A 16,949-nucleotide genomic window follows, 5' to 3' on the forward strand; every position below is an offset into this window, starting at 1 on the left:
GTCTGTCCCTGATGTTTTTCCTGGAGAGAAGTGGCTTCTTTGCTGCCCTTCTTGACACCAGGCCATCTTCCAAAAGTCATCGCCTCACTGTGCATGCAGATGCACTCACACCTGCCTGCTGCCATTCCTGAGCAAGCTCTGTACTGGTGGTGCCCCGATCCCGCAGCTGAATCAACTTTAGGAGACGGTCCTGGCGCTTGCTGGACTTTCTTGGGCGCCCTGAAGCCTTCTTCACAACAATTGAACCGCTCTCCTTGAAGTTCTTGGTGATCCGGCAGCAATATCCTTGCCTGTGAAGCCTTTTTTGTGCAAAGCAATGATGACGGCACGTGTTTCCTTGCAGGTAACCATGGTTGACAGAGGAAGAACAACGATTCCAAGCACCACCCTCCTTTTGAAGCTTCCAGTCTGTTATTCGAACTCAATCAGCATGACAGAGTGATCTCCAGCCTTGTCCTCGACAACACTTACACCTGTGTTAATGAGAGAATCACTGACATGATGTCAGCTGGTCCTTTTGTGGCAGGGCTGAAATGCAGTGAAAACGTTTTTGGGGGATTCAGTTCATTTGCATGGCAAAGAGGGACTTTGCAATTAATTGCAATTCATCTGATCACTCTTCATAACATTCTGGAGTATATGCAAATTGCCATCATACAAACTGAGGAAGCAGACTTTGTAAAAATGTATATTTGTGTCATTCTCAAAACTTTTGGCCATGACTGTATATAAAGTGTAATATTGGGATGCAAACTGAAAATGTAATCCATTTCACCTCTATATCTGACATGGTACAGGTGTCTTCTTTTTTTAAGCCCATAACCATGTGTGTGAGGTGTATACTTTGGTTTCAAAATAGATTTGTTTAAGACTACCAAGAAACACTCTGTGTGACCCTCATTTAGCCCACTGCAGTAAAAGGTTAAAGAGGGGACTTCTTGTATGTGAAGCCCTTCAGGTGTCTCCTTCTCCTCACCTCCTTCTCAACCGTATTGGAGGAGACAAACCAAGATCCTGATCCTCTGACCCTCTTCTCCAATGTATTTTGAGACAGGATTCGAGGAAAAATGTATCGAGAAAGATGTGGTAGCTGCAGGCCAAGCAGACCTATTTGTCCCTCTCTAACTTTAAGCACCAGTTGTCAGAGCAGGTCACAGATCACTGCACCTGTACATAGCCCATCTGTAAATAACTCATCCAACTACCTCATCCCCATACTGTTATATTTCTTTTGCTCCTTTGCACCCCAGTATCTCTACTTGCACATTCATCTTCTGCAAATCTATCACTCCAGTGTTTAATTGCTAAATTGTAATTATTTCACCACTATAGCCTATTTATTGCCTTACCTCCCTCATCTTACCTCATTTGCACACACTGTATATAGACTTTTATATTGTGTTATTGACTGTATGTTTGTTTATTCCATGTGTAACTCTGTGTTGTTGTTTGTGTCGCACTGCTTTGCTTTATCTTGGCCAGGTCACAGTTGTAAATGAGAGCTTGTTCTCAACTGGCCTACCTGGTTAAATAAAGGTGAAATAAAAAAAAAATGGTTCAGCTTTCCCAGTCTGAAGTCGTTATTGTAAAACATAAAAGAGAATGTGTTCTCAATGACTTACCCGGTTAAATACAGGTAATAAATTAACAGACTCACCTGCCACCTGGAGCAGTAGGGCTGCACTACCGTAGGCCTCCACCCTGACAAAGCAGGTGTAGCTACCCTCGTCGGCCACCCGGACCCCCCTCAGGAGGAGCGAGGTGTTGCCCGCGCCCAGCTGGGAGGGGTACAGGCTGGTGCGGTTGGCGTAGCGCTCTCCCTGGTCTGCCAGCTGGTCCTGGCTGGCCCAGTAGCTGTGCACGCTGCTCTTGGTGTCCGTCAGCTGCCAGAAGACACTGAGGTCAGACAGGTTGAAGGGAGAGGCGTGGCTGAAGGAACAGTTGAGGGTGGTGTCCATGCCGTACAGCGCCACCACTGGCAGCTCTGGGACCTGCACTTCTAGGACAGCTAGAAAGGAGAGAGAGGAGAGAGAGCGAGTATGTCAATAACAGCAAACATAGACCTGTGTGTTTAGCCATGTAGTGGAGAGAGATGTCTAAATAAGCTTTAGGGAGATGAATGAACTGCAATAAAAAGGTAGCTCCTAAATATCCACTTGTAGCCAGTGGTGAGTTAATAATATAGACAGTGGTCTGTCTGGTGAGAAAGAACACTCTCCATCTCTCTCCAAAGTGTACTGTCTCCCTCAACACAACACGGGGCTAAGCTGCTCAATGGTGAGTGTGATTTGTTTTGTTTTAAAGCGGAAACCCTCCTTAAGGCATCTGATCTCCACATTGCTAGTCTAGACTGGATGCTTCTCTCCTCTCCTCTCCTCTCCTCTCCTCTCCTCTCCTCTCCTCTCCTCTCCTCTCCTCCCCTCCCATGTCCTCTCTGCAGCCAAAAGCAGGCTTTGCATAATCATTCTGGCTTAGTAGCCATCTCAGACACCACAGAGAGAGGAGGCTATAGCTAAACCATTCACAATTTATTCCTCTCTCCACTTCTACAGGTCTGGTCGTGTGATGAACATCAGGACAGAAAATGCCATTCCAACACCTGGAATCCCTGTGAATCTAGTGTGATGCATCCTATACTAGACTGCTATTCTTTATGAGAACCTCTTCTGTACTCGTGTCTTTCAGATTTAATAACAATCACACACTTCTGCATGAAATAGTTGTGATTGAGGTGTAACAATTGATTTCCCAATTATCAACAAACAACACTTTCATCCAAGTGCAATCTGTGGATGAGGACGCTCAGTCAAGGCAAAGATATTTTGGTAGACACATAGCCAAACCTCACAGGAGAGAGACCCCACATTCACCAATATTCCCCTGCTCATCTATAGGCACACTGCCACCTGCTGGATCTTCATGTAACTACAGGCCAGAGGAAAACAGGGCAAAATAGACAATTTGCCAACACCTCAACATCCAAAAATATACCATCCACCACATCCAGAAAACCATGGAAACAGAAGAACAACAAGCCCCAGTAACTAACAAACACAAGAATGTCATTCTAGGTGATGCACTGCCAACCCCAGTGAAAATCACTAAGCAGCTTTTTAATTTACTGACAACACAGTGGCGGGATGTTTTTCTATAGCCCCATGATGTGACTACACTTCCTCTGCCGTGCCACAGCACAGTCGACAATCCAATCCAGTAATCATGGCATACCATTACAGTAGCAGGATTTATTGTAGGGCTGTATGGCTGTCTACCAGACTAACGTTCTAGTAGTTTGTGTGCGTGTGTGTTTTTGTAGTGCTTTCTGGGTTAATGAATAGGCAACAGGCACTTTGGTAGGACTGGAGCGGAAGTGACGGCCCCCACAGAGGCATGCACACAGAGGAGGGAGGAGACACAGCAATTAGATCACTCCCAGAGCAGACCGGAATGACTCACTCCAATGGGTTCACAGAGGAGAGAGAGGAGGGAGGGAGGTAGGGGGAGAGAATGGGAGAGGGGAGAGATGGGGAGAGAGGGAAGAGAGGGCAGAGATGGGGAAAATGATGGAAGAGAGGGGAGAGGAAGGAGAGTGAGAGGGCAGCTTTGAGCGTGCACTTAAAGATAATATCAGGAAACAAGCCAGGAGGGGAGAGCACTGCAGCCCATCGCTAATCCCCTAACTCAGGACAGGGCCCAAGTCAGGGAAGAGATAAGTACTCATCCCTCTCTCCTTCGATCTCTTTCTCCCACCTTCTCTAACCAGTGACCCTCTTCTTGGTGCCAGTCTGGTGAGGGTGCAGCGGGACATTGGGGCAGCATGTTAACACACTGACAGACATACACAGACAGACCGAGAGCAGCAGGAGAGCACAGCGTTTCACATCCACTTCACTGCACCCAGAGGGGAGGGGTTGTTAGCTCTGACGTCATGGAAACTGTGAGTAAGCATCTGATGTCCTATTCCTTCAGAGGTGAAACACGGAGGGGGAAAACTGCTATTGTTTCTGCTTTTAACCTCTAGATATCTCCAACAAACACAACAACAGACTGTAGTATTTGTGATAACTCCTTTGGTTGAAAAAGTGTATTGTGAGAGGTGGTGTCTCCCTGTTTGAGGGAGGAGGGCTAAGGGCTCTCCCCGGCCCCTGAGAGGCGATAAAGAGATGCTCAGAGTAGAGAGTGGTGGAGGGAGGGACAGCAGGGCAGATTTACACCCTGCACTTTGTGTTTATGGGCCCGGCTCTGTTTGAGTGCCTGTGAGAGAGACAGAGCCGTGCACTTTCACAGCCGACATGAAATAAACTCATTAAAGCTCCATGAGCGCTGGCTGGCACTCTTCCCTCAGACTCCCTTCCCTCAGAGCAAAGCGCCACGCAGGCAGACACGCAGGCAGGGAGTCAGACATGGAGGGAGACAGATACGCAGACAGACAGACAGACAGACAGACAGACAGACAGACAGACAGACAGACAGACAGACAGACAGACAGACAGACAGACAGACAGACAGACAGACAGACAGACAGACAGACAGACAGACAGACAGACAGACAGGCAGGCAGGCAGGCAGGCAGGCAGAGGCAGGCAGGCTGGGAGGAAGAGGCAGGCAGGGAGAAAGAGGCAGGGAGGGAGGCAGGCAGGCAGCAGGGAGGGAGGGAGGCAGGGAGGGAGGCAGCAGGGAGGGAGACAGGCAGGCAGGGGGGAAGGGAGGGAGGGAGGCAGGCAGCCGAGAGGGAGAGGCAGGCTGCAGGGAGGGAGGGAGGGAGGGAGGGAGGGAGGGAGGGAGGGAGGGAGGGGCAGGCAGGCAGGCAGGCAGGTAGGTAGGCAGGGCAAGCCTGCAATGGCCCTGTCGAATATTTACATTCCCCACATCCCCTCCACTCCCGTAATCCCTGGGCGGTCTTTTCAACCCCTACCTCAACTCAACAAAACAGTGATGCTGTCACTGGGCCCTGTCTAGCCTCGTGCTAGTTCACTAGTACAGATGCAGCCTCAAGAGTAGTGATGGGGGGGAATCTATACAGATTCATATCAGGATAGTAGTGTTTTCAGCGCTTTTATTTCAAAACTATTTTTCACATGGCTCTCTCTCATCCCTCTGCAGCAGACATATGGTGAGCAATATGTTTGGACCATGGAATTATAATAAAATCACAGTATTGAATCGCAATACATATAGAATTGTGAGAATCGCAATACATATTGTATCGGCAGCTAAGTATCGAGATAATATCGTATCGTGTGGTCCCCGGCAATTCCCAGCCCTACTCGAGAGCCACCGTGAACTTGTGAGCTTAGATGAATGGTTCGCTGCACGGATATCCCTGCTAGTACATATTAGCCCCGGCTAGTGCTAAGCTAATATATACAGATGAGTGGAGCAGAGGGGCTGAGGGGCCTGCTGAGTGTGAAGCACCATGGCAGGCATGGCAGGCAGCAGGCTGACAGGGGCTGGGAGGAGAACCACAGGCTTCATACATAGGCAGCTGACAAGGTGACACAACATGACTCTTGGTAAACAAATTCCTTAGCCACAGCGGCAGTGACATCTCACCTCAGTCCTCCAGACGCACCCATGCACACGCGCACACACACACAGTCACACACGCACACAACCAGGCAAATGCAGGCACCCGCACACACACACACACACACACACACACACACACACACACACACACACACACACACACACACACACACACACACACACACACACACACACACACACACACACACACACACACACACACACACACACAAGCAGAGGGCATTGTTATTCAGCTCAGTCCTGGCTCCCGACAGCTCCACAGCACTGTGAGAGTCAGTCTGAGACACAGGGCATTCTGACACTACAATATCCACTGTCATAGTACTGCTACAACAGTCAGGTCCCAATCACCGTGTTCAGTGACACCCACCCACCCACACCCACACACACACACCTACACGCAGGCACGCACAAACACATTAACATCTCACTCTGCTTGCGATCACTAAAGTTGAATTCACTCAGTTCAATAGAATGTACCCCTGTATCCACATCTAGTAGAATGCAATACATAGCCTACACATTCAGTGTTGATGTTCCATTCCCGTTCAGCTGACCGTGGTCAATGGGACACAACCCTAAACAGAAATACCTAAACCTGTAATAACCGGATCCCTTTAATAACCTGGGCTGTTAAACACAAGGACTTCAATAAGACCACAGCTTCCATCTCCCTCCAGCTCCAGAAGCAATAACCCACACTGTTCAATAACCCTGGTTCATAACAGCTTCTCCAATAACAAACACAGAATAGAACTCGGCTTCAAATGAACTGTGCTTAATAACAGTGAACATCACCCACTAGGCCAATAGGCACCTTACACAGAGGTTAAATTACCCCTGGTCGATAACAGACGGCAGAGCTACCAGTAGTATTGTTCATTAGAAGACGTTAGGTACATATGTTCAGAGATATGGTAAAGTCGAACACGGCATAAAGGAACAGCCATGATAAGGGTGCACAGACATACATACACTGGAAGGCAAATTGCGGCGGTAATATTGACTTAACTAAGTAAACACACACAGGCAGTGTAGTTAGTGTTCTGTTAGTGACCTGCTTAAAAAGCTGTGGCAATAATGCCCCCATCAGGTGGTCAAAAGTACTGCAGCTCCAGACATGTTGGTCTTTGCACGAATGACCCACCTGAATATCTAACGAACAGGAAGTTCACAGATGCTTAGTGCCCTTTCACAACAGCTATTCTCTCAGTAAATGTCGTTGTTCAAATACGCCAACTAAAGCCTTTCTTTAAAGCGTTCCCAAGCCCAAAACCTTTCCAATATGCCCAGGGAACACAAATAAAATGCAACATCTGGAATACATTGAAAGATGTAGTGGTAGTTTAGACATGGTCAGCTTAACACTGCTCGGAATTATCACTCGCGACACATACAGAATCTATTCTAAAGCTGAGCCTTTCCTCCCGTCCTGCTCCTGAAAGAGAGACACAAAATGGAGGGGATTATGTAGGTCTCTGAGCCTTGAATAATGGGGTCACTCGTGACATTTACCAATTTAACACTGTCTCTCCATATCTGGGCTACAGTCATCATAGAGTGAAAGCCATCTCTGTCTGTGAGAGATATATGAGGTGCAGATAGCTAGTGGAGCAGACAGGAGCTCAGGTTGCTTATTTTCAGCAACGTAATAAATCAAGATGCACCACACTTCCTTTCTCCTGACTCTGTCTGTCTATCTCTCTTTCTCCCTCTCTCCCCCGCTCTCATTTGTTGTTTATGCTCTCCCCATCTTCTTCTCTCCACAGACAAGGCGGGCGGGTGCTTTATCAGGGGTAGCTGGTCTCATATCCCGTCAATAAGCTGTTAATGGGCTCTGACAGGCAGATAATGGGGGGCCAGTTGCAGAGGAGCTGCCTGCGCGATAAGGACAAGCCTAACCTTCCTCCACCACCTGCCTGAGAGAGAAGAGAGAGAACACAACCTGGGATGAGTATGAGGAGCGAGGCATAGGAGCAAATCCATCCCAGCAGGAGAGGGGGTGGGGTGGATTTGAGTTTGTGCAGCTTAATCCAAATGACTGGGGTTAAGGTGAGCCTATACGCTATGCATACGATTACAGAAAAGCCAAGCTAAGTTGATCAAACTATTATTGTAGGGGTGGCAAAGGTTTGGGTTCTAATCCCTCAGATAGAGGGTGTTTGACACCTGCTGGCCCTGGTAATAACCAAAGCCATGTCTGGGAGGGCAGAGCCCTTGCTCAAATCTCAGGCTGCAATTCTGTTCTGCCTTATGAATGGGTCAGGGAGCAGTGGATGTCTGCATTAATGCTGGGGGTTAAGGGGTTATTAAAGGGTCAGGGGCTGTGTGTCTGGATGGTACCTTGAGCCCGTCTCCTCCTGAGACACAGTCACCTCACTCAGGACCCTGTAACCATGGCAACACCTGGCCCCGCCTCTCCGGAGACACAGTGACCTCAGTCAGGGCCCCGTAACCGTGGCAACACCCGACCCTGCTTCTCCTGAGACATAGTGACCTCACTCAGGGCCCTGTAAATGTGGAAGCACCCGGTAACCGTGGAAACAACCTGTAGGTAACTGTCTCCTCTCTCTGTGTGTCAGGCAGGGAACCTTCTTCCTCAGCACCAAGCAATGACGCTGCTTTCCAGGCACAGATCAGAGCGGTGGTGGTGGGTCATTCATCCTGCTCATCACAGCCCACTAAACACAAAGATAACCTGCATATGGCTCCAGGCCCCAGCAGGCCCCGCTCAGCACTCCCTATGCAGAACTGCAATCTCTGCACGTTACCCACATCAATGTTTAAGCGATCCCACAAGATAGCTTTTTTAGGACTTGTTCAAATAATCATGTGGTGCTTGATGGGTAATGCACTCTGTTTAAATGGCTAGGCTACAGTGCAGAGTGAGCGGGGAGAGAGAGGGAGGGGCCAGCAGCTCAGTGCAGTAGCCAACCTGCTAGTAGACTGACTGGGCATTATGTATGCATCGCAGAGAAAGCAATCTTTGTCGAGCCTGTCCTCGATTGTTTTTAAAAGGATACTTCACTGGCCACAATCAAATTAGTAAGAACATCACTGATACGGGGTAATAACCCTAAATTGAATTTCTGCGCGGGCCAAAACGTCCCCTCTCTACAGAATCAATTGCTGTGAAGAGAAAAGGAGGACAGGGAGAGGGCATTCCTAGTTAGCAGACCTCAAAGGGTACACCAGAGATGCGGGCGTGAGCAGGATATTTACACGCTTCAGGGCCTTGCCATAATGTCTGCCGCTCTCTGACTGCCACACTAGATGTGATCTATTCAATTATGCTAATTAATTAGAATTACCTCCCAGCTCTCGTCATTAAAACTGAATCCAGGTCAGCTTGCCATTTTTGCATTTGCATGAATACAATTTCCCTTTTAACGTGGAGATGCTAAGAGCGGGCAGGTGGGAGCAAGCAGCAGCAAATGGCAGAGGCCTGGCAGGCTGGTGGCAGTGCTGACAGAACAGAGAGCATGACAACAAGCAATTAGCCAGACAGCATCCTGTTAATGCTTCTGCTTTACACTACTGGCTCTACTGCCTCTCAGCTGCTAATGCTGCTTATGGAGCCTGGATGCTAGGCCTACTTACTGTGCTGCTGCTGCTTGCCTGTTAACTTAGAGCAACCCCACTGAGAGTACTGCTACTAGTCTAGTGCATTAAAAGAACATGGAGTATACCAAACATTAGGGACACCTTGCTTCCCAATTCGTCGGGGCATGGACTCTACAAGGTGTCGAAAGCGATCCACAGGGATGCTGGCCCATGTTGACTCCAATGCTTCCCACAGTTGTATCAAGTTGTCTGGATGTCCTTTGAGTGGTGGACTATTCTTCATACACACGGGAAACTGTTGAGCGTGGAAAAACCCAGCAGCGTTGCAGTTCTTGACACAACCCGGTGCGCCTGGTACCTGCTACCGTACTCCGTTCAAATGCACTTCGATTTTATGTCATGCCCATTTACCCTCTGAATGACACATACACAATCCATGTCTCAATTGTCTCAAGACTTGAAAATCCTTCTTTAACCGGTCTCCTCCCCTTCATCTACACTGATTGAAGTGGATTATACAAGTGACATCAATAAGGGATCATACCTTTCACCTGGTCAGTTTATGTCATGTACAGTTGAAGTCAGAAGTTTACATACACCTTAGCCAAATACATTTAAAATCAGTTTTCACAATTCCTGACATTTAATCCTAGTAAACATTCCCTGTCTTAGGTCAGTTAGGATCACCACTTTATGTTAAGAATGTGAAATGTCAGAATAATAGTAGAAAGAATGATTTATTACAGCTTTTATTTCATTCATCACATTCCCAGTGGGTCAGAAGTTTACATACACTCAATTAGTATTTGGTAGCATTGCCTTTAAATTGTTTAACTTGGGTCAAACGTTTTGAGTAGCCTTCCACAAGCTTCACACAATAAGTTGGGGTGAATTTTGGCCCATTTCTCCTGACACAGCTGGTGTAACTGAGTCAGCTTTGTAGGCCTCCTTGCTCGCACATGCTTTTTCAGTTATGCCCAAAGATTTTCTATAGGATTGAGGTCAGGGCTTTGTGATGACCACTCCAATACCTTGACTTTGTTGTCCTTAAGCCATTTTGCCACAACTTTGGAAGTATGCTTGGGGTCATTGTCCATTTGGAAGACCCATTTGCGACCAAGAATTAACTTCCTGATTGATGTCTTGAGATGTTGCTTCAATATATCCACATAATTTTCCTCCCTCATGATGCCATCTATTTTGTGCAGTGCACCAGTCCCTCCTGCAGCAAAGCACCCCCACAACATGATGCTGCAACCCTGTGCTTCACGGTTGGGATGGTGTTCTTCGGCTTGCAAGCCTCCCCCTTTTTCCTCCAAACATAACGATGGTCACTATGGCCAAACAGTTCTATTTTTGTTTCATCAGACCAGAGGACATTTCTCCAAAAAGTATTATCTTAGTCCCCATGTGCAGTTGCAAACCATCGTCTGGCTTTTTTATGGCGGTTTTGGAGCAGTGGCTTCTTCCTTGCTGAGCGGCCTTTCAGGTTATGTCGATATAGGACTCGTTTTACTGTGGATATAGATATTTTTGTACCTGTTTCCTCCAGCATCTTCACAAGGTCCTTTGCTGTTGTTCTGGGATTGATTCGCACTTTTCGCACCAAAGTACGTTCATCTCTAGGAGACAGAACGCATCTCCTTCCTGAGCGGTATGACGGCTTCGTGGTCCCATGGTGTTTATACTTACGTACTATTGTTTGTACAGATGAACGTGGTACCTTCAGGCATTTGGAAGTTGCTCCCTGGGATGAACCAGAATTGTGGAGGTCTACAATTTGTTTTCTGAGGTCTTGGCTGATTCCTTTTGGTTTTCCCATGATGTCAAGTAAAGCGGCACTGAGTTTGAAGGTAGGCCTTGAAATACATCCACAGATACACCTCCAATTGACTGAAATGATGTCAATTAGCCTATCAGAAGCTTCTGAAGCCATGACATCATTTTCTGGAATTTTACAAGCTGTTTAAAGGCACAGTCAACTTGGTGTATGTAAACTTCTTACCCACTGGAATTGTGATACAGTGAATTTTAAGTGAAATATTCTGTCTGTAAACAATTGTTGGAAAAATTACTTGTGTCATGCACAAAGTAGATGTCCTAACTGACTTGCCAAAACTATAGTTTGCTAACAAGAAATTTGCGGAGTGGTTGAAAAACGAGTTTTAATGACTCCAACCTAAGTGTATGTAAACTTCCGACTTCAACTGTATACTCAGTGTATATGGATACTGAAACAAAGAAACCTGTCACCACTCTGCAGAAGACCTGACAACAGCTGTGCTAAGCAACATTTTCTTCCTTTACGCACCAGGACAATGTTACACACCAACAGTTCAGACGGGGACTCTACCTCTGTACTCTACTAGAGGTTGTCTTGGGAGAGTGCAGCGGCAATGTGGCAGCCTCAGAGTGTAATCCTGTGTGGAGATAGGGGTATTTAATGGTGCAGCACAGGAGTGACACTGATACGGTTATTTAATGGCGGAGTAGAGGAGAGACACTGTAGAAGACAAGTGGGATTAGCAAGGGCCTATAATCCTAATCAGAGACCTACTGGAGACAACAGGCCCAGAGGACCCCAGGTCTCACACACACACATACAGACACACACACACCAGCACATACACACATGCACACCCACTCACTATTTCCACATGACAGTTTGTCTCTTCAAAGCACATGACTTAGAGTATGAATTAAAACATGCTGTATAGTGTTACCTAATACTGTAAATCCTTAATTCAACAGTAAACTCCAGTAAGTAAAAAAAGCATAATCATATATTGTGAGGTAAAAACATTATTAACTACAACTTAAAGAGCTTTGCAGAATCAGTCCGAGACGCCTCCCTCCCTCCGTCCCAGCAGCCACCAAAGCCAGTAATTAGCAGGCCAGAGACCCATGAAGGCTGGAACAGTACTAGGCCCTAATGAAGCCCTGCTCCAAGCTCTCTCACTCTCAGAGTCTCTGTCTGACTGCTGACTCCAGCACACTGCCCTGAGCACTACAACAACCCTGCTGCCTAGTGCCCAGGCTACACCAACCACAACTCCCCCTTCTTACTGGAACATGAGAGGCTGACTCGCCCACCACACTCTCTGACTCACTGGAGAAAAACGACACTCTCTGCAAATCTCTTCTCAGGCAGGACCTCACCCTACTAACTACCCCAGGGCCCCATTTTAGCTCTGGCTAGAGAAGGACAAACCCAACCAATTTTCCTGTCCAAATCTAACTTTCTCCTCAGTCATAACATTCTAAATGTTCCCATTCTGTAAAGTTTTCATTGTCTTTACTTTTTGCACTGTTAAGAATATTAGTTTGGAGAGTAAGTCTCATTTGAGCTGTTGTTTTGTCTTCCTTGTAATTTCTTTGAAGGGAATGACTAAAAACCCTGTTAAAGCGTATTGTTTAGATGGCGGTGGAATTACACTTGGTGGTAGCTTTGATCTCTGGGTAATGGCGGGCCGTGGAGGGGGACAGGGGGACACCACCCACCGAGAGCTTGCACAGCAAGCAGCGTGGGCAGCAGGAGGGACAGCATGGTCTTCCTGAGGGTCTCTGTAGCGCGGGTCAGCCTCGTCAGACACAGCACTGTGGAAACAAACACAGAGACATGATCTGATTCGCTCTGGCCCAAATAATATAGATACAAAATTTCAGACAAGAAATCATCCAAAGAAAGACAGGGGAGTGCAAACAGCTACTGCTCATGTGAACTAAATCTAATGTCAACATTAAACCAGCGTGTTTGCCTTGGGAAATCCTGCAAGAGAGAGAGAAAGAGAGAGAGAGAAAGAGAGAGAGAGAGAGATAGAAAGAGAAATAAGAGAGAGAGAGAGATAGGAGAGTGAGAGAGAGGGAGAGAGAAAGGTGGAGAGAGAGAGAGATATTGTGACCTGTTGCCACAAGAAAGGTGCAACCAGTGAAGGACAAACAACATTGTAAATACAACCCATTTTTGTTTCACTTCTGTACTTCAACTATTTGCACATAATCTGACATTTGAAATGTCTTTATTCTTTTGTGAGAGTAATGTTTACTGTTAATTTGTGTTGTTTATTTCACTTTTGTTTATTATCTACTTCACTTGCTTTGGCAATGTTAACACGTTTCCCATGCTAATAAAGCCCTTAAATTGAAATTGAATTGCTAGAGAGGGAGTGATAGGGAGAGAGATAGAGGGAGAGAGAGTAAGAGAGAGGAGAGAGAGGAGGGGGGAAGAGAGTTAGAGAGCTGTACACAGTACAAGGCATTTCTTTCAGGCCATTAGAGCTGAGTGAAGGGAACTTCCATTCTGACAGGAAACAGCCCAGTCATTCGCCTAGTGGCCTCAGGACGCCCACCCGTGGGAAAACATTAGATGTAGTGAACTCTTTTGACTCCTACCACACAAAACTGTCTCGTCTGCCACCACTCTCTCGGTGGGAGACTGCAGAGACACTGTGTGTGTGTGTGTGTGTCAGGGTTTCCGTTAGCCGGTAAAGCCGGCTTTTGGACCTTTTTTTTTTTTTAAGCCCGAAAAATAAAATTGGCCCCCAGCTTCATTAGCACGTCACACACCACTTTGCAATGAGCTGGAGGCAGTATGCATTTTGAAAACATATAGTACTTAATTGTTTGAAACCTGAATGTTTTACTACTTATTATGAGGCATGTTTTACCTTGCTTCAAAGTAGCCTAGGCAATTATTGTATAAAGACTTCCATATGCCATTGAAACCAGTAGCCTATTTCTCTCATGTTTTATTGGTTATCAACTTTCTTTCATCGTCCGGTAGCCAAGAGCACATTCGCGTGTAGCCTACTGCCTTGTGCGTATTGCTGAGTTAATAATGTTAAGAAATAATAGTTTATCAACATTTTAAGCTAAACATTCTGATCTGCTGCATCAGATTCATTGCTTTTTAAAGTTGTGTTATGTCGCCTAGGCATAGCCTACTGGTTGTATCGTTCCACAACTGTCCCAGAGTCTGTTTGGGCTATTTCTTTCTGGACAAACTGACCAATAGAATAGGTCAACTTTTCTACTCTGGGGGATAGTAGATTGACATATGCTCATAGGAAGTGTGTCCTTAAGGCTGGAGGAAGCTTTCCCTAAGTAAACTGAATTGCCAAAATTATATAGGCTAATTAGCCTACTCCTGTCTATACATAAATACATAAAATCATTCAAAATTGGTAAGTAAAGCATGATTTCGCCACAGAAGATCATTAGCTTCCCCTAGCCGTAAATAAGTTGTAGGTTACTTTTAAATCGCATTGCCTACAGTCGGAAGGAAAGGCATCACAGTTTGGAATGCAAATGGCTATTGCTGTAAAGAGAAGACAATGAAAATACTCAAATTTGTCTTTTCATAATTTGTCTTTTCACTACTTAATAAATCCTCTTAAGGATCGGAGCTTTTTTTCAATTTTCGCCGAAAATGACATACCAAAATCTCACTGCCTGTAGCTCTGGACTTGAAGCAAGGATATGCATATTCTTGATACCATTTGAATGGAAACACTTTGAAGTTTGTGGAAATGTACAATTATTGTTGGATAATATAACACATTTGATCTGGTAAAAGATAATACAAACAAAAAAAACACGTGGTGTCTTTTTTTATTTTTTATTTATCATCTTTGAAATGCAAGAGAAAGGCCATAATACAATATTGCAGTTTAGGCGCAATTTATGTTTTGGCCACTAGATGGCAGCAGTGTATGTGCAAAGTTTCAGATTGATCCAGTGAAGTGTTGCAATAGTCTGCCCAAATGTGCCGAATTGGTGAATTGATACATTTTCAAGTACATAACTATAGAGAACATACAACAATTATATGGTAATACAAAATGTAAGTTTACACACCCAGGAATGTCATACATGATGGATCATTAGCTTATACACTAAATTTCACACATTTGATGGCCAGGCGGGCCAGAGACAGCAGGGGTTCAAACTGTAGAATCCAGTTCCTACATTTGTATATAAAACTTAATTTTATCAAACAAAACTATGCTACATTTTATCTCTGGGACCCTCAGTATGACAAATCAGAGCAAGATAACTGAATGTAAGTACATTATTTCCCTTTGAGGTGAATGTATCAAACCATTTGCTGTGATAAAAGTTTTTTGTTGTTGTGCACTCTCCTCAAACAATAGCATGGTATTTTTTCACTGTAATAGCTACTGCAAATTGGACAGTGCAGTTAGATTAACAAGGATTTGAGCTCTCTGCCCATATAAGACATGTCTATGTCCTGGGGAATGTTGTTGTTACTTACAACGTCATGCTAATCACATTAGTGTATGTTAGCTCAACCGTCCCTGAATAGGGACACCGATCCCGTAGTTAACATTTTGTTTTTGGACATTAATTTCCTCCTACAGTTTAGATGGACGTCACATTCTATTTGTGTCTCCCATTCTCATAGGCCCATTATATGGACAACGTCGCTTTTATTGTTCTGTTTGTCAGCAAAGTAGACTACCCTGTAATTTGACATGTTAAAAAACATTCTGCTAATGTCTCCAGTCATATACTTAAAAATGTAGAAGAAATGCATAAAATGTGTGTTTGCAAAGAAAGAAGAAACGTATTTGATACAGCCTATAGCCCACGCCTCTACGCTATGCGCGCACAGTCATGATTGACCGGCCTTTTTTGCAAACAGTGATTGAGTTATATTATTAGACAAAATTATGACTATCCAATCTAGAGGTCGACCAATTAATTGGAATGGCCGATTAATTAGGGCTGATTTGAAGTTTTCATAACAATCGGTAATCGGTATTTTTGGCCACCAATTTGCCTTTTCTTTTTCTTTTTTTTTACACCTTTATTTAACTAGGCAAATCAGATTAAGAACAAATTCTTATTTTCAATGACGGCCTAGGGACGGGGGTTAACTGCCTTGTTCAGGGGGGATTGGGGGATTCGTTTTTGCAACCTTCTGGTTACTAGTCCAACGCTCTAACCACCTGCCTTACATTGCACTCCACGAGGAGCCTGCATGACAAGCTGACTACCTGTTACGCGAGGGCAGCAAGAAGCCAAGGTAAGTTGCTAGCTAGCATTAAACTTATCTTATAAAAAACTATCAATCTTAACATAATCCCTACAACACATGGTTGATGATATTACTAGTTCATCTAACGTGTCCTGCGTTGCATATAATCGATGCGGTGCCTGTTAATTTCTCATCGAATCATAGCCTACTTCAACAAACGGGTGATGATTTAACAAGTGCATTTGCGAAAAAAGCACTGTCGTTGCACCAATGTACCTAACCATAAACATCAATGCCTTTCTTTAAAATCAATACACAACAGTATATTTTCAAACCTGCATATTTAGTTAATATTGCCTGCTAACATGAAATTGTGTCACTGCTCTTGCGTTCATTGCCTGGCGTCGTTGCGAACTAATTTGCCTGAATTTTACGTAATTATGACATACCATTGAAGGTTGTGCAATGTAACAGGAATATTTAGACTTAGGGATGCCACCCGTTAGATAAAATACGGACCGGTTCCGTATTTCACTGAAAGAAAAAAACGTTTTGTTTTCGAGATGATAGTTTCCGGATTCGACCATATTAATGACCTAAGGCTCGTATTTCTGTGTGTTTATTATATTATAATTAAGTTTATGATTTGATAGAGCAGTCTGACTGAGCGATGGTAGGCACCAGCAGGCTCGTAAGCATTCATTCATACAGCACTTTCGTGCGTTTTGACAGCAGCTCTTTGCAATGCATTGCGCTGTTTATGACTTCAAGCCTGTCAACTCCCAAGATTAGGCTGGTGTAACCGATGTGAAATGGCTAGCTAGTTAGCGGGTGC

The 16,949-nt window shown here is 45.2% G+C and overlaps 1 protein-coding gene across 3 annotated transcripts in view; it reads right to left on the reverse strand.

The window, feature by feature from the left end:
* The window catches only part of LOC106562141 (CD276 antigen), a 79,197-nt gene that overhangs the window by 56,566 nt on the left and 5,682 nt on the right, over positions 1-16,949 (reverse strand). For all 3 annotated transcript variants that reach the window (XM_014126787.1, XM_014126786.1, XM_045689097.1), the window contains exons 2-3: positions 12,616-12,711; positions 1,658-2,008 (exon numbers count right to left, since the gene is read on the reverse strand). In XM_014126787.1, coding sequence (XP_013982262.1) covers positions 1,658-2,008; positions 12,616-12,661 — 397 coding nt within the window. In that variant the 5' untranslated portion in view covers positions 12,662-12,711. The remainder of the gene's footprint in view (positions 1-1,657; positions 2,009-12,615; positions 12,712-16,949) is intronic.

Source organism: Salmo salar, chromosome ssa11 (assembly GCF_905237065.1).
Source record: "Salmo salar chromosome ssa11, Ssal_v3.1, whole genome shotgun sequence".
NCBI classification, from domain to species: Eukaryota; Metazoa; Chordata; class Actinopteri; order Salmoniformes; family Salmonidae; genus Salmo; species Salmo salar.